Source organism: Nycticebus coucang, chromosome 22, assembly GCF_027406575.1.
Source record: "Nycticebus coucang isolate mNycCou1 chromosome 22, mNycCou1.pri, whole genome shotgun sequence".
Lineage (NCBI taxonomy): Eukaryota > Metazoa > Chordata > Mammalia > Primates > Lorisidae > Nycticebus > Nycticebus coucang.
The window spans coordinates 29,107,861-29,126,577 of NC_069801.1; the positions used below are offsets into that span (position 1 = coordinate 29,107,861).

The 18,717-nt window shown below is 41.6% G+C and overlaps 1 protein-coding gene across 4 annotated transcripts in view; it reads right to left on the minus strand.

The window, feature by feature from the left end:
- KIAA0319L (KIAA0319 like) overlaps nucleotides 1–18,712 on the minus strand; it is a 133,013-nt gene extending 114,301 nt beyond the window's left edge. For 3 of the 4 annotated variants that reach the window (XM_053576728.1, XM_053576726.1, XM_053576729.1), the window contains exons 1-2: nucleotides 18,492–18,712; nucleotides 15,466–15,635 (exon numbers count right to left, since the gene is read on the minus strand). In XM_053576728.1, the coding sequence (XP_053432703.1) occupies nucleotides 15,466–15,607 (142 nt within the window). In that variant the 5' untranslated portion in view covers nucleotides 15,608–15,635; nucleotides 18,492–18,712. Of the gene's footprint in view, nucleotides 1–15,465; nucleotides 15,636–18,331 lie in introns of all 4 variants that reach the window. The other variant, XM_053576727.1, reaches the window with a different exon arrangement.
- Between the last annotated feature and the right edge of the window lie 5 nt (nucleotides 18,713–18,717).

Sequence of the window (18,717 nt, forward strand, 5' to 3'; positions counted from 1 at the left end):
TGAAGGGGCGAGAACTAAATGACATAACCAGCTAGGAAACAGTCTTTCCTGCCTGAACTCTAAACTAGAAAATCCTTTAGAATCACAAAGCAATCTTTCCTTATGAAGGACCAACCAAATTTTAGTTCCCTGAGTATCTATTTCAGACCACTCTACTTCATTGAAAGCTGAAGTAGCCTTTCACCAGGGAAATTTCTGAACAAAGCAACAGTAGAAAATAGCTTCCCAGCTTAGCTAGGCAAACTGTCATCCATCACTAATGACATCTAAATCCATTCACCTTCCCTTCTCCCGAGTAATGATGAAAATGGGGGAAAAAACATCTCAAAAAGTCCTGGTCACCTAGATGAAAACATGGAAGCCATTCTATCACAATTCTAATGTCCATTGCTTCTACCTGATACTTTCCAATGTATCAAAAGTTTGCATTAATTAGATACAGTTGTTATTATGTTTCAAAAGACCCATCTGTCAAGGTTTAGCCCAAAGCCCTTTTTCACAGCCAGGTATTAACCGACTCACTTGTGTAGCTGAAAATAGCTCTCCCACCACAAAGTCACCTGCTCAGAAACAATCCAGTCATCAAGGGCTTTATAACATTTAAAGGCAGTTTGAAGGCAAATGATTAAACCATGCACTTAAAAAAAAAAAAGCCTGTAAGTAGGGTGGGTTACATTGCTGCATATGATGTACTCAAAATCTCTGGCTTCACTTTTTCTCCCACCACCTTATGACTAAAAGACTCTGGAGAATGCTGTCAGCAAGGAGAGCACGCCTCCAAGCCACAGCTTGAAGGAGCCCACACCTCTCTAAGTAATACTGTCTTTGTACTTCAAAAAGCACAGGTATTAGATGATTGCAGATAAACTTCGGCCTGTACATAAAAGTGGTTCTAAAAAAAAGAAATGTTTTTCTTAAAAGAAAAGCACCTAGATATGATGTCATGAATCTGCCAATTCCCTACGCAGCCCACTGGTAGCTGTTATTGTTAAGAATCTGCAGTTGGTTACCGTCTCTCACTGCAGTTATAATAAATTATTTGCATTCACTACAAACATACCAACCTACTTTGTAAACCCACACAAAAAACCTTGAATCAGAGGACTGTTTTGTTTTGGGGGAAGGTTTTTTCTTTCTTTTCTCTTTTTGCTGATTTGTTCTGTTATTTCTAAAGAGAAGGTCATTTAGTGGGCTGCAGTAGAGATAAGTAAATTAAATAAAATGGTGAACTTGGAGGAAATAAGGAAATAACATAGCTAGGTGCGAAGTGTGATTTCACCAGATACGGGCAACAGAGGTGAAATTCATATCGATTTATTCATCGAAAGTCTTTCTTTTCAGAGCATTATATAAGTGTCATAAAAAAAATTTAAAAATTAAAAAAAAACTGCAGTGGGCTGAACTGGGACATGTGAGGACTCAATACAACCAAGCTTCAGATACTTAAATATCTCGAACCATTTTTTGCTTATAGCAAATAAAATGCAGAGCTACAGATGCTTTCTCATCTGTGTGTAAATGAAAGCAAAACTGTGTGAGTAGTTAGTATTCTTAGAATTGTTGAGAGCCAGTTATTTAAATTAAATCAGAGCCAATCTGTATCTGTACAGAAATAATTTTCCTAGGGCTCTTATTCTCTAGACTTTACAGAGCTATACATACTCTTCCCTCTATCCCTCCCTCTGAGATAAAGTAAAAAGAGCTCTGAAGGTTAAAAACCACTTCAGATGAATCTGGGAGGAGGAGGTTCAAAGGGATTAGAATATCCCGAGTCTCACCAGTCTGCTACAGAACAGGGTTCAGCTCTTCTGTGCCCCATTCTTTGTGCTCCCGTAGCACATCTTGGGATTCATCAAGCTTCTTTGTGTTACTGCATCTATCTTTGCCTCCATAGCATGAATTCTCTGAAGGCAGGAACTGGGTTTTATTTAACCTGGTACAGTATTTTTGACCTGAAATATATGTATCTATATGTACATATTACCTAGATATCAATTATCATTAATGATGCAAATTAGGCATCCTAGAAAAGGTATTAAAAATGCCAGTTACGGGCGGCGCCTGTGGCTCAGTCGGTAAGGCGCCAGCCCCATATACCGAGGGTGGCGGGTTCAAACCCAGCCCCGGCTGAACTGCAACCAAAAAAAAAATAGCTGGGCCTTGTGGCGGGCGCCTATAGTCCCAGCTACTCGGGAGGCTGAGGCAAGAGACTCGCTTAAGCCCGGGAGTTGGAGGTTGCTGTGAGCTGTGTGAGGCCACGGCACTCTACCGAGGGCCATAAAGTGAGACTCTGTCTCTACAAAAAAAAAAAAAAAAAATGCCAGTTACATATTCTAAGGCATTGAATGTGAGACAGCACATATCAAGAGCCATGGATCACAAATACTAGAAAAGTATAATTTTATTCGAGTCATCACCATAATGCAGCACTAACTTCAGATAATTTCATATTTTACTGCAGCACATGGCTTTTAATAGACTTCATTTTTATGGCATGTTCTTACATGTATCTTTCTCTTATACCTCCATTTTCAAGTTAATCATAATTCACACAGTCTATAGACAAAAATAAAAATTTGGGTAAACTGGTCAACACTCCTGACTACCAAATTATCCAGTATGGACTCTAACTGCAGAGAAGTTGGCATTTCCTGATCCTCATCTGTAAAATGGCAATACTTCTCCAAAAGTGACTTTAATTCTAGGCAGAGTAACTAAGAACACCAAAATGTGTCTCAGTCTCTGAGTCTCTCTCTCTCCCCTCCATATGCGCGCGCGCACACACACACACACACACACACACACACACACACACCCGCATTCCCCTATGGAACACAGGAAAGCCCCTGGAAATACATTGTACACAGAGGGCCTTCACTCTTTACCACTTCCTTCCCACTAACAGAGGCAGCCATGCTGCCAAGGCAGCAACCCCCACACAAAGTATGAAAGAGTGGAGGCGAACAGCTCAATCAGAACAGCTTGGGGAAGGAAAGGAGGGTATGCCTGTCAGAGAAAAGTCTCCAGGGACAGGCCAGAAAACTTTTGCTTCTGCCTTCACTATCCTAGGCAAATAACTCTGCTTAAGCTCTATAGACTTAAGCATAGAAGCCAACCTTTCACAGAGGGGTAAAAGGAAAATTTCACCCGTTATTTGAAAAGTGCATTGTAAGAAATGTCAGAGTGCAGTTTATAAGCATACCCTGGGGAGCACGGCTGAGAGCAATTTTGAAAACCAAGCAGTTAGAAACTGATGAGATGGAATGCGCAGGTAGAAGAGAGCCTGGCATTACTTCAGCACAGGGGGACTGTTTGCTTCAGGTCAGATGCCACAGACTGACCCAGCAGGATGCAGATTACTCAGCCTTCTGAAATGGAATATAGCTCTTCAGCTTCTCTCTACAAGGATGCTTCATCTATTCTGATTAAGACTCATTCATGCTACCCGGCCCACTTCCATAAGCCTCCAGCTGACTCAGATTGCCCTCAGTTAAGGACAATAAACATTGAACTTGAACTATGTACCCCCAAAATCAGAGGAGCCATTTCCTAACAGGCTGGATGGCAGTCCTCTTAAAATGGCAAACCTGAATCTGAAATTAAGGCTACAGAAGTGAACCCTGATCAAAGTAACCCACCCTACCCCCATCTCCCAAGTCTGGCAATATTAGTCATTCCCCTTATTACCTAAAAGTGAGAGAATTCAGGAGCATACATTTATTTCAAACTCAGTGTGCTGCTGGATTAAAATCAAAGCATATCGTTAAGCCAGTTGGAAGAAAGAGAGCATTCCTAAAAATCCCTCATCTGCTGGGAGAGTTTAAAAAGGGGAATTGGAGTGAAATATATAGTGCACCCATGTGTAGGGCAGAGTCTGCAGTGGGTAGAGTTCCAGACAGGCCTTGGCTAGTATTCCTCTCTGCTTTTGTTTCTCTTTGGACAGCATCTGCGATGGTTAATTCAGCATTCAGGGACATTCATAATTCCTTATCTTAAGGGATAGTTTCCTTCTATGATTGACCAGGGAAATTCAGAGATTGTGTAATTCCGGGCTTGCTTGATGCTAAGCATTAGAATTGTTCACCTGAGGTCCTAACAAACCTGATGCCAAAAGAACAGGAGCACCTTGATGCAGAGAAGATTCTCAAGTGCTGACTAGCTGGTTGTATCTAACACCCATGAAATCACCAGAGGATACACACTTTCAAATCGGGAGCAAAGGATGCAGCTATATAGCACTCTTTCCATACCTCCAGATAACCACCCTCACTGCTCATTCAGGGATGTGAATTATTAAAGGTGAGAGAGTGGGCTGGATCAAAAGGAAAGCTGGAAACATACCATATTATAGACAAGAGCTTCACCAACATAATTCTTTGCAGAAAGTTACTCTATTAAAACCAGCTTGAAACATCAAATTGCCTAATCTCCTACATTCTTAGAATTTTGCAAGGAAGACTGGGTCTCCACCGTCATTATATTACTTTGGGACCCTGGGAGGCCTCAGACTCTTTGAAGGGAATCTTGATACCAGTAACATCATCCCTCTGAAAGATAATTTCTTTCTGTTAGCTAAAAATGGAAAAGGTATCAACAAACTACAAGCTCCATGAGGGCAGGAACCGTATCTGTCTTGTTCACCATGGTATTTCTAATGTCTAGGATAGTAAGCACCCAATTGTTTCAAAGGAAGGAAGGACAGGGCTAACTCTGTAAGCTACCTCTTTTTTTTTTTTTTTTTGGAGACAGAGTCTTACTCTGGCGTTGAGTGCTGTGGCGTCATAGCTCATAGCAACCTCATACTCTTGGGCTCAATCAATCCTCCTGTCTCAGCCTCCTGAGTAGCTGTGACTATAGGCCTCTGCCGCAATGCCTGCCTGGTTTTTCTATTTTTAGTAGAGATAGGATCTCACTCTTGCTTACGCTGGTCTTAATTCCTGAGCTCAGGCAATCCACTGGCATCAGCCTCCTAGAGAGCTAGGATTACAGGCATGAGCCACCCTGCTCAGCCAAGCTACTTCTGACACAAGTTCAAAAGTGTTATTGGGCTTCCTTAGCTGAAGAAAGAAATACGTGGTGTGGTGTAATCCTAGTACTTTGGGAGGCTGAGTTGGGTGGACTGCCTGAGCTCAGGAGTTCAAGACCAGCCTAAGCAAGAGTAACATCCCAACTCTATTAAAAATAGAAAAACTAACTGGGCATCATGGCAGGCACCTATATCCTCAGCTACTTAGGAGGCTGAGGCAGGAGGATAGTTCAAGCCCAGGAGTTTAAGGTTGCTGTAAGCTAGGACTCCATAGCACTCTACTCCAGGCAGCAGAGTTAGATTCTGTCTCAAAAAAAAAAAAAAAGTTACTGAATCAGCTCCAGTCAAAACACCATTCTGACCAAAAGACAGAGACAACCTGACCTAGCACTAGGCCTTGCTAAGCATGGGCACATCATCAATATAGGGGACAATGAACCAGGACACAGAGTGAGGTGATGTCATGGCAGGAGTCCTCTTCAGTGGAAATGTCTCCTTAGCTTTAGAAGGAAACAAGTGGCCCATCAAACTCCTTAGCTGCGCAACAATCATGAAAAAAGGACAAACAGCTTACTCAGTAGTGGGTTTCAATCCACCTCAGGCCCATAAGCTATAGAAATTGAGGCCTACTTTCCCTGACATTGCGGAAAGGCCAGCTGCCTACATTATTCTCAATAATGCCTGGACTGAGCTCCCACTGGACAGAATTTAAAAAGCCAGCAAAGAACTCAAACTTGCTGCCTATTAAGTCATCCTGGGGGTTAGAAAACGTTCGGCCAAACTGAACTTTGTTATTGTAGTGTAATAACCATTGCTAACATTTGCTGAATTTTATTTATGCACCTAAGAGTAAGCTAGTCCATTTGCAAGAATACTTCATTTAATCCTCACAACAATCCTATGAGAGGTACTATCATTCCCATTTTATAGATGAAGAACCTGAAGAAAGGTGGGCTTCACTCACACCACCCAGTACATGATATAAGAAAACCAGGATTCAGACTTGTTCTGACTCCTTGATCCACCTCTTGGTCACTCTGTCTCCTACCTCCAGCTCAGCTGATGAAAAGGCAGATGGTCAAGACCAATTCTTACAATGAACTTCTCTCTGAAATATATCCAGTACTTTAGAAAAACTAACTGGGCATCATGCCAGGCACCTATATCCTCAGCTACTTCGGAGGAATCAAAAGTAGCTACGAGATCTTAACCACATAAGCTGGTTTTTCTTATGAAAACTCTTAGATGAAGGATCAGAGAGTTAGTTCAAAAGGCAAGCTATCGGGGGAGGGAGGAGGAAGAGCTGGGTAAATTCACTTCCATGGGGTACAGTACACACTATCTGGGTAAAGGACACACTTACAACTTTGACATCATCTGTACAAAAACAAAGCATGTAAACAAAACATGTGTACACCCTAATATTCTGAAATTAAAAAAAAAAAAAAAGGCAGGCTTTCAGATCAAGAGTTATCCATTTGGATCCAAACTCTTCAATGCTGCTCATCTGAAAATAGGTGTCCAAACACTTAACCATACACATAGTTCTTGACTATGTTCCTACCAATGCCACAGAATGCCTTGAATTATTAATAGAAGCTATTCCAGTTACTGAGATTTGCATAAAATCTCTAAAATAAGCCAAAAGGCTATTCTTTGGTCCTGTAATTGTTTTGTTTTTATAGACTCCTCTGCTATCTTATTATTTTTTTCCCTGCGGAATTCCTGAGGAGAGTCAATCTAAGCTTTTAAATTGAACTGGACTTACTGCCCAATTATGCAGTTTTCTCATCCCTCTTCACTTTGTTACACACATAGGAAATGAGTTTTTCTAAAAAGCAAAAAGAACCCACCAAAATTACAGTTTTCTAAGACAAATACTTAAGATGACTATCTTTCATTGAAGTATTTAAGCAAGAGATAATTATTTAATTTCACTGACAGAGAAACTAACTTTAGCAAATTCTGATTGGTCTTATGTCAATTAAATTGTGGTATAACAAGATCCCCTAGACTTGCTCGATGCTAACTGAATTTTAGAATTAAAAAGCTTGCATGGTTTGTGTTAACAGCCAGAAAACTCTACCTTTCTCCAACTGCCATGTACTCAAGTCATTATCGTACAATCTGAGGAGACAGATTTAGAATTAATAATTTATTACCTTCCTATACTGCAGTGTGGTTAAGAATATAGGACAGTTTGGCAGAGCAAGTTCCTGTTGCAGGCTCATTGCTGTAAGATACATTCCATTAGTCATCTGCCTCAAATTAGGTGCCTAGCAAATACACGAAGAGCAAGGACACATTGCTACTTAAAAAGTCTCCTGCAAATGCTTTTCTCCTGAAGATAAGACCAATGCATGTTCAAAATACATCATTCTCTTAAAGGACAATGACAGCACTTTGTCTGACTGGTACAACAGGGGCTACTGTCCTCAAAGTATAACTAAAGGGTGAAGGCAAAGGAGGAAAGTGAGGTCAAGGTTGACAGGTGCCTTGTGTCTGCTGGGAACACTAGGATTCGTGAAAATCATCAGGTATGAGAAAAAAGAAAATGGCAACTAGTAGGGAAGATAATCTCTTGCTAAGGCAGGAAGGAGCTGTCTCTGTCCCATCTGCAGTCTCTGTGGGGGTTGAGGGTGATAATTAATCTCTCTCACCCAAAGTTTTAGACTAATTATAAGACATGCCAGTTAGGAGTAAATGGAAATTAAAATATCATCTTCCTAGTAAGTGATAAGGGTGACTAAAGAACATGGCTGAGATGTGTAATCACAAATGGCCTTTCTTACACTTTCCTATACTGAACTAAACTTACCCAGCTGGACAAATGCAGGCTGTCCTGGCATGGGCAGACCAGCTGGAGTATGGCAGAGAGAGAACACATGCATATCTTCAAGACTGGCCATTCCATATAATAGAAATCTACACCCTGCACTCTGCCAAGGGCCATAAAGTGAGACCCTGTCTCTACAAAAAAAAAAAAAAAAAAATCTACACCCTAGTCCTAGGTGTTTGCAAAGGCATTGTGTCTCTGCTGTGTCAGTTTGTCTGCAAACTGGATATGTATTAAACCCAAGCCAAGTTCCTTCTCCTCCAGGAAGCCTTTCTTGATTTTTCTAACCTTCAATTAACTTTCTCTACTACAATAAAAAAGATGGGACAATAACGAGCGTTGGCAAGGATGTGGAAAAACTAGAACTCTCCTAACTAGAACTCTCCTACATTGCTGATGGGAATGTAAAATGGTGCAGCTGCTACTATAGAAAAGTTCCTCAAAAAGTTAAATCAGGAGTTACCATATGATCCAAAAGATATGAACACAAATGTTCAGAGCAGCATTATTCATAATAACTAAAAAGTAGAAACCAAAGTCCCACAACTAATTAATGGATAAACAAAATGTGGTATATCCATAAAACAGAATATTATTCAACCATAAAAAAGTACTAATACCTGCTACAACACAGGTGAACCTTGAAAACATTACGCTAAGTGAAATAAGTAAGACAAAAAAGGCCACACACCCTTTCATTTACACGAAATGTTCAGAACAGGCAAACCCAGCATTAGAAAGTAGATTATTGGTTTTAGGAGCTGGGGTAAAGGGCCATAGGTCCCTGTAAATGGGTACAGGGCTTCCTTTTAGGGGGACGAAAAAGTCCTAGAATTAGATAGTGGCATATCTCAATAAAATAATCCTCTCTAATCTAATCTTTTACTTCACCTAAATTCTACCCATCTGCTTAGGACCACATCTACTGGTTTGTACTGAATGAAATTATCCTCTTCAGTGAGAGAGGTTCCTTGAAGACAGACAGCCTCATCAACTTTCTCCTGGACTATCTCATTAGCTTCCCAGTGAATACTATTACCTCTAGCCCTGACCTCCCTCCCCTTTCCATTCTCCTTCCATCTCTGCCATTATCATTCTTCCACATTCCAGCAAATGATCTAGACATTTACCAGTACTACGATATTAATACAGTTTTGTTTTTTGATACAGGGTCTGGCCTGGGCCAGAGGCAGTGGCATCACCATAGCTCACTGGAATGTCAAATTTCTGAGTTCAAGCGATCACCCTGCTTCAGCCACCCAAGTAGATGGGACTACAGGCATGCACCACCGTACCCAGACAATTAAAAAAATTTTTTTTGTAGAGATGATATCTTGCTATGTTGCTCAGTTCCCCAACTTGAAACCCAGGGTTCAAGTGATCCTCCTGTTTCAGCCTCCCAAAGTGCTAGGATTACAGGCACGAGCCAGTTTTATATTTATTACCAATATTAAAGTATTAAAGAGCATTTGGCTGTAAGAGATGTACAAGACAAATCACTGGAGTATGAAAAGAAAATATTAGAACTCTTCATATTTGTTTTTGAGTAGATCCATTAAACTGTTTTAGTTAATCCCCTTAAAATTTTGCTTTTGGCATCTCATAAAACACTAGTACAATGTTACTTGTTACAATGAATAAGTAAGTATACATATTGGAGAATAGCCTCATAATGAACTGGGCATGGTGGCTCCCACCTGTAATCCTAGTACTTTGGAAGGCAGGAGGATTGCTTGAGGCCATGAGTTCAAGACCAGCCTAAGCAGGAGCAAGACTTCATCTCTAGAAAAATCAGGTGGTGCCTGTGGCTCAGTGAGTAGGGTGCTGGCCCCATATACCAGGGGTGGCGGGTTCAAATCCAGCCAAACTGCAACAAAAAATAGCCAGGCGGTGTGGTGGGTGCCTATAGTCCCAGCTACTTGGGAGGCTGGGCAAGAGAATCACCTAAGCCCAATAGCTGGAGGTTGCTGTGAGCTGTGAGACCACAGCACTCTACCAAGGGTAACAAAGAAAGACTCTGTCTCTAAAAAAAAAAAAAAAAAGAAAGAAAAAAATAGAAAAATCAGCCAGGTACAGTGGTGCCTGCTCATAGTCTTCCAGGTACTCAGATGCTAAAGCAGGACCATGGCTCAAGCCCAGGAGTTTGAGGTTGTAGTGAGCTATTATGAGCAGCCCAGGAGACAGAGAAAGAGTATCTCCACACAAAAAAAGGAAAATGCAACATGATGATGGTGGTGGTCAGCCGTGGTGGCTCACGCCTGTAATCCTAGCACTCTGGGAGTAGGAGGTGGGTGGACTGCCTGCACTCAGGAGTTCAAGACCAGCCTGAGCAAGAGTGAGACCCAGTCTCTTAAAAAAAAAAAAAAAAAACAGTCAGGTGTTGTGGTCAGAGCCTGTAATCCCTGCTACTTGGGAGGCTGAGGCAAGGAGATGGCTTGACATTGTACCCCTTGATTGCACTAATGTACACAGCTATGATTTAACAATAAAAAAAAATAAGTAAATAAAAGAAGATCGCTTGAGCCCAAGAGTCTGGAGTTGCTGTGAGCTACCACTGTACTAAGGGTGACAAAGTGAGACTCTGTATCAAATTAAAAAAAAAAAAGAAAGAAAAACAAAACGCTGTTCAGGCATCAGCTTCTTTGAATCCCATGCCCCTTCGCCTGAGCAAAATGCTTCCTTTCTGGTTCCAATAGCACTGTGTGCACTGCATCCCTCTATCTTTTCACTTACCACATCGCAGTGTTTACACATTTATTTCTCCAATTAAACTGGAAGCACTTCCAGGGCAGGGACTGTGTTGTACTCATCTTTATTATCCTAGCACCTAGTCTACAACAGTCTCCTAGTAAGCCCTCAAAAAACAGTTCTGACTTGAATACCTTTTCTCTTTATCTGAAATACTCATTAACTGTGTAATCTCCTTTCTAGAAGGCAAAGAATATCAGTAAAAGTTTTCACAGCCAATTGTTAGCTTTAAGCCTACATTAGCCTCATGATTCTCCTTGTCTGAGGTGGCCAGAGCCAGGTTGAGTCTTTGCGTCCTCCACAAACACACACGTAACAGTCTTCTTGGTCTCAAAGGCACTGTATCTCCTTAAGGTGTATTTGAGTATCTCTGGTTATGTTGATTTTGAAGGTTTTTTTTTTTTATTTTTTGAGAGTCTCTTTCTCGTCCCCGTAGAGTGCCAAGGTGTCACAGCTCACAGCAACCTCAAATTCTTGGGCTCGAGCGATCCTCTTGCCTCAGCCTCCTAAGTAGCTGGGACTACAGGTGCCCACCACAACACCCAGCTATTTTTCTTTCTTTCTTTTTTTTTTTTTTAGAGACGGGGCCTCGCTCTTGCTCAGCCTGGTCTCAAACTCATGAGCTCAAGCAATTCACCCACGTCGGCCTCCCAGAGTGCTGGGATTAGAGGCATGAGCCACCACACCTGGCCTGATTTTAAAGTTTAATACTCAAAGGACAATTTCCTGATCTACTAATTTCTTAATTTATTCAGTCAACAAATACTTTTATGGTGTGTCTACTATGTGCCAAGCCATTGGTACTTGCTAAAAATATCCAGCATAAGTAAACGAGGCAAGATCTGTGCTTTCAAGAAGCTGACACTCTATTGTAGAAATTTCTAAATTCTACGAGTCTCTTCACATTTGTCTTCAGAAGAGAACCCCTACATTCAAAATGCTATTTTTCAAACTAATTAACAGTAAACTTAAACAGAAAACCAGTGATTCAATCACCTAACAAGGGAAAGACAGCGCACCTTCTATTAGATAAACTGCAATCAATGATTTCTAGCAGTGGGGCTTCAGCATGAAACCCAAAAGCAGAAATTAAAAAGCAGCCCAGGGCTCAGCAGTGGATCACTCCTATAATCCCAGCACTTTGGGAGACTGAAGCAGGAGGATAAATTGAGGCCAGGAGTTTGAGGCTGAAGTGAGCTATGATGGTGCCACTGTACTCCAGCCTAGGCAACAGAGCAAGACCTATCTCAAAAAAAACAGGAAATAAGAGAAAAGAAATGTATTTTTCATAAAAGCAGCCCACTATATATAAGTCAATGGGTGCCTGGGGCTCTACCAAAAATGGGGTAAAGTACAAAATGGCAAACAGGATTGGAAGATAATTAGAGAGCTGCCTTATTTTGTTTTGTTTAATCTTTATAAAGACTTGGCACCCACAGCTCGGTGAGTAGGGCACCAACCACATACACCGAGGCTGGCGGGTTCGAGCCCAGCCCCAACCTCCTAAACAACAATGACAACTCCAACCAAAAATTAGCTGGGTGTTGTGGCAGGAACCTGTAGTCCCAGCTACTTGGGAGGCTGTGGCAAGAGAATCACTTAAGCCCAAGAGTTGGAGGATGCTGTGAGCTGTGATGCCACAGCACTTTACTGAGGGCGACATAGTAACACTCTGTTTCAAAAAAAAGGAAAGAAATAATCTATATAATCCATGAGCTAAATAACAACAGCAAACAATCAAGAATGTATTTTATCTGGGAAAAAACTTAGAGTTCAGGTACAAATTGAATAAAATCACAAGTAGATAAATACTGAGCCAGGCTACCACCAATAGATTTTTGGTGCTATTATTTTGTTGTTGCTTTTTTAAGTAGGATTTTTCCCCTTTATAAAAAAAGTTCTACAAATACACTGGAAAAAAATTCTGGAAAAGTATAGCGATAGTAATGTCACCACTCAAAAAACATATGAACTTTTAGTTAGATATGTTGTTTCAGAATATTTTCTTTTTTTCTTTCTTTCTTTTTTTTTTTTTTGAGACAGAGTCTCACTCAGTTTCCCTAGGGTTAAGTGCCCTAGCATCATAGCTCACAGCAACCTCAAACTTTTGAGCTCAAGCGATCTCTTGCCTCAGCCTCCCAATTAGCTGGGACTACAGGAGGCTGCCACAATGCCTGACTATTTTTTAGAGACGAGGTCTCGCTCTTGCTCAGGCTGGTCTGGAACTCCTGAGTTCAGGCAATCCTGCACAGACACATACAGAATACTAGGATTACCTGAGTATTAGCCACCGCATCCAACCTCAGAATACTTTCTATTATATAATTTTTCTTTTCGCAAAACTGACACTATAGTAAGTAGGCAGTTTTATCATTCAATATTAGGAGCATTTCCCATGTACTCATTATTTTAAACTATGAATCTACCATGTGGATATGCAAAAATTTCACTACCCTCTTATTGTTAGGCAGATTATAGCAATGTTTTCAGAACAGAATAAATGAGTGTTGATGAGTGCTCTTCTTCTCATCTAAATGCATCCTTGAGATAAATTCTTAATAAGGGAATTACGTCAAAGGATATGAACTTTTTAGGGCTCTTGATATTTAAGCCAAAAAGTTGTTTGTTCAAACTTCCCAGCACTGTATCAGGGCAATCACATCACCCCTTGGCAGCACTAGATATTTTTACTTTAATCTTTATCAGTATGATAGCTTAAACAGGATTTCTCATTTTAATCTGCAGTTCTTTGCTTGGTAAAGAGAATGAGCAGCTTAAATACATTCATTTTAATTTCTTATTTATGGTACTCTCTATTTATGCCTTTTATTCCTCATTAGGATACTGCATTCTTTTTTAATTTGTGAAATTTAAATTTTTTTTGTTTTTGTTTTTTTGTTTTTTTGAGACAGAGTCTCACTATGTTGCCCTGGGTAGAGTGCCATTGGGTCATAGCTCACAGAAACCTCAAACTCTTGGGCTTAAGCAATTCTCTTGCCTCAGGCTCCCAAGTGGCTGGGACTACAGGCACCTGTCACAACGCCCAGCTATTTTTTTGTTGCAGTTTGGCTGGGGCCGAGTTCGAACCCGCCACCCTCTGGGGCCAGCACCCTACTCACTGAGCCACAGGTGCCGCCCTAAAAGACCAAACTTTTGTAAAATGAACGGGTACAATCTAATCCTCACCAGAACCACTTTTAACAACAACACTTTTGCACTTTTATATTCAACCTGCCCATTGTGGTGCTATTTTTAAGTACCAAGCTCAAGGGGTACTAAAGACTTGCCTAATGAGCCCAAAATGCTATGTTTAACCAAGTATTAGACTGGAAAATGTAGAAAAAGATGGACTTTCTTCCTCATCCCAAGAGGAAGATTAATCTGAATAATGATTCTGGATTTAAAAAAAAATTGTCTTTGGTCCTGCGAAAGATCACTTGTAGTGAGAAGGCAGAGTAGCAAAAGACAAAGAATATGAGTTCTAGAGTAGACAAACTTGAGTTTAGAATCCAGACATGAATCTGTCGTGTTCTTGCTGTATGACCTTGGTCAAGTCATTTTGCCCCTCTAGGCCTCAAATTCCTTATCTATATAATGGGAATAAAATATCTGTTTTAGGATTATCATAAAGATTAAATGAGACGAGGTATGTAATGTTTATAATCAGGAATTTGGTATATAGCAAGTACACTTCAAAAAATGTGATTTCTTGGCTCAGTGCCCATAGCACAGTGGTTACAGCACAGGCCACATGCACAGTGGTTATAGCACAGGCCACATGCACTGAGGCTAGCAGGTTCAAACCCAGCCTGGGCCAGCTAAACAACAATGACAACTACAACAAAAAAATAGCCAAGCATTGTGGCGGACGCCTGTAGTCCCAGCTACATGGGAGGTTGAGGCAAGAGAATCACCTAAGCCCAAGAGTTGGAGGTTGCTGTGAGCTGTGACACCACAGCACTTTACCAAAGGCAACACACTGAGACTCTGCCTCAAAAAAAAGAAAATAAAAAACATGTGATTTTCCTACTCTGATCGTGTTAAAACAATTATTTATTTAATTTAAATAATCTTACATAAAATGTTGGCCTAATATAGTCTGTTATATAGTCAGCAAAAGGCTGATTAGTTATCCCAGACAGTGTCTTTACAGAAATCTTTTAGTGACTACCCAGAATAGCAGCATACTCAGAAGTCTTTCTCAAATTGCTGTTCTCTCACACTCCATACTTTGAAAGAAACCATGTTAACAAAAGAACCGAAAGAATAAAGACAGAAAGGGTATTCTCCTTTGAAATTTGGCCTTGTTAGTACTGATTCCAGTGAAATAATCTCCAGGAAGAAAACATACTCTATAAAATCTATTAACACAGATTGCTTGTATGGAAAAATCAAGGCACACAGTCTTCCTGTAAGTGTAGATTCCTTCAGCAAAGAAAAGTAATCAAAGCATGTTCAGAGTACTGTACTACATGCTTTAATTGTAATAAAATAGTATCTACCTCAAATCAAACTCTAAGGTAGATGTTACCCTTTCTTAAAGACAGTAAGTAACTTTGCCCAAGGTTTTATAGTTATTAAATGGAAACAGGCAGTTCTAGTTCCTCCCCAGCTGTTCAACTTTTGAAACCTTTTTGTTTTTAATACAGCTTTATCCAATCTCAAAATGACTGTGCCAAGGCTCCCTTAAGAGAAAGAATCCAAATTAAATTCTGGTTCCAAAACACAACAAACACAACAAACTACATATCCACCAAAAAAATGACCGTTCCACCTCCTAACAGTCCTTAAAATTCACTGAAGGACTCACATAAGGTGCCTTTTAAAAATCTTAAAACTATAAAGAAAATAGTACCTGTTGACAACCACAGAGCACTGAAGCAAAAGCAAGTATAAAACAGGTACAGGCTTCTCAACCACCTCACAGATGTCTGCCAACAATATCCTGATAAAATCCAGGAAGCAGGATTTGGCATGACTCCCAGCCTCTTCTCCATGGCCTTCCAGACGGGCTGAATGAGTACACTAGAAAGACAAAAAGAGAAGAAATTGTATGCCAAGTAATTAATAATTGATTCCTGGAAATGTGGAAGGCTAGAGAATGTGACAGATCAGGGCAGAATCTGTCTTTTACTGCTTCCCCCTGCCTATAAATTTCAAATCTGAGCTTTGACATAGCCTATAATTATCAGGATAACAACATTGGGGAGGGATATGAAACAAATCCACTAAAAACTAAAACGTTTTATATTCCATTATTTTCTTTTTTTTTTTTTTTTTGTAGAGACAGAGTCTCACTTTATGGCCCTCGGTAGAGTGCTGCGGCCTCACACAGCTCACAGCAACCTCCAACTCCTGGGCCTAAGCGATTCTCTTGCCTCAGCCTCCCGAGTAGCTGGGACTACAGGCGCCCGCCACAACGCCCGGCTATTTTTTGGTTGCAGTTTGGCAGGGGCCGGGTTTGAACCCGCCACCCTCAGCACACGGGACCAGCGCCTTCCCGACTGAGCCACAGGCGCCGCCCTATTCCATTATTTTCTAATCTATATGATAGAATGCAAAGAGCACCAGCCAGAAAATAAGATCTGAGTTTAGTTACAGTTCTACTACCAACAGCTTTATGACTTTGACCAAACATACTTTCTTATCTATGACAGAAAGAGGTCGGACCCTCAGAAGTAAGACAGACAGTTATGTCTGGCCCAGTGTTTTTAAAATTTTTAATATGATTGTCTGTAGGGAGGACGTGTACTCTCCAGTTTGTCCCCACCCACCACTATTACCTTAAAAATCTATCCAGTTTACACCTCAGTGTTAACCACTCCCCATCTCTGCACTGTGCTGGCTATCCTAAAGCCTCCAGGCTGTATGACTTAGGTCCCTTTCAGCAGAAAAAGATTTTCCATGTTTCTTCCCTCTTACACAACTTTGCTATTTTGTATAAATTATTATATAAATCTTGGCAACATTATGAGGGTTAACTGAATTCCGAACAGGCAACTAAAAAACCTTCTGTCCTAACTATGCACCACATCTGGCAAGTGACACAACAGACAACCCCTAACCTCCATTCCCAGCCATCATACAGGGAGATCAGCACTGCCTGGGGTGATATCAGTGCTGACTAATACCAAGAAACAAACACAGATGCACACACAGCTAAAAAACTGATGTGCAGCCCACCCGAAAAAAAAAAAAGGCTTTCACTGTGCCATAAGCATCTGAAAGACTCTTTCTCATTCACTTCCATGCACTACTATTTCTAGCTGTTTTATATTGTATTTATGGGAGCAGGGGACAGAAAAGAGGTGTGTGGGCCAGAGACATGTTCAAGAGATTATGAAACGGAGCCTAAGTTAGAAAGTATATCCAGCAACTTCTCTACAGCCTTCCAAGATGGAATGGCTATGTGTGCGTGTGTGTGTGTGAATCTTACCCAACACATTTCTGCCTACCACAAAAGGATTTAAAACTCAAGGTGACTCAACACCTGTCATTAATAGCCTTAGAGGTGGGTGGGAGAAGCAGAAAAGAAATGAATAGGTTTTCAAAACTCGAGTAATAAACACCATTGGACTAGCAAGCTGATTAGAAGTGCAATGTCTTACAAACCCTGCATTATCTAGAGGCAGAGTTAATTTAATTTGAACTCCCAACTAGTCATTCTTCTGAAACCTACAATTGCCCAGGGGCACAAATCACAGCTAGAGGCAGGTTAAAAAGCTTGCTGACCAGAGGCAGTAACAACATCACCAAGATCCAAATAATCTGTTGTGGAATCAAAGGGTAACAACCCAGAGAGAGAAAACACACCCCCACGATACTTGACAAATGAAAATCTAGAAAAGCTAGCAATAGTTCTGGCATTTAGGGCGTTACAAGTACACCCAAAATAAAAGCACTCTGTTACAGCAGCTGTTCAGACAGAGCAGGGGGTAATGTTTACTTAATACTTCAGGTTGGTGGGGGATGTATCATAGTTCAGTCTGTCAGCTACATACGTGGAACTCCATTTATGTACACAGTGATAAGATATGTTTGAACAACGACAGAGCACGACTGAAACAGCCTATTCAGCTGGTATGAGTAATCAAGAATAAAGCTTTTTTAAAAAGTCTCAGATATTTGGGAAAGTTACAGAACAGACTGCCATGAATAGCTTTGCTTATATTTGTAGACACTGTTTTCCAAATAGCTGGAAAAATGAACAGCTTGTTCTATGAGGTCGTCTTTCCAATTTGTTCCTAGTTTTCAGTCTGTTGATCACATAGAAAGCATGAAGAAAGTGGGTAATGCACTTCACTAACTGCAATTATTGTCAGTTGGGCACAAACACCATGAAATGAGAAAATGCAAAGCTTTCCTCGAATCCCACCTGATGTTTTCTATTTTGATTTCCTCATTTAACGTTTGTGCTCACTGCAGCCACAACGGGACCCTCAGAGAGGCCTAATTTTCAAAATCCGGAGGCAGGTTTCGCGTGGTAATTTACACATCGTGCTCAACCCCGCCCCCCGCCCCACATTCTGCACCAACTTTCTATCTTGGTGGGAAGACCAGAGATAGCAGCTAAAGGCGAGGCTCCAGAGGTTAAGGGTGGAAGAAGGACCGCAGCGCTCCAAGCCCGGTCTGTTCACCTGACTGTCAGGGGACAAGGGAGATGCACGACCAGGCCGCGGCCGGAAAGCAGCGGAACTCAGCCTGGGACCCAAGCTGCGCACCTGCCAGGCCAGAAGAGTCTGGATGCCCTGGCCGAGCCAGGAGCGCCACCTCTGGGTCCCGACACCCGGCCAGCATACCCCCAGGCATCGACTGTCCCTCCTGCCCCTCCCCTGAGCTCCTGGTCCTCGGCCTGGCAGCCAGTCGCCCCCGGCCACCTACCAGGGCTCAGGGCCACTTAGCGGAGCCCAGGCTCTCGGCGGCCTCCGCCTCCTCCTGGTCCATGGGCTCGGGGGCCCCAACCTTCGCTCCCCTCACCCGGAGGAGGAGGAAGAGGAAGAAGGTAGTGCGGGCTCCCCACCCGGACAGCTACCTCTCGCCTCAGCCTCCCAGGACGGCAACAGCGGCCGGAAACACCGCCTCCTTCCACCTCCCGGGGCTCAACCCG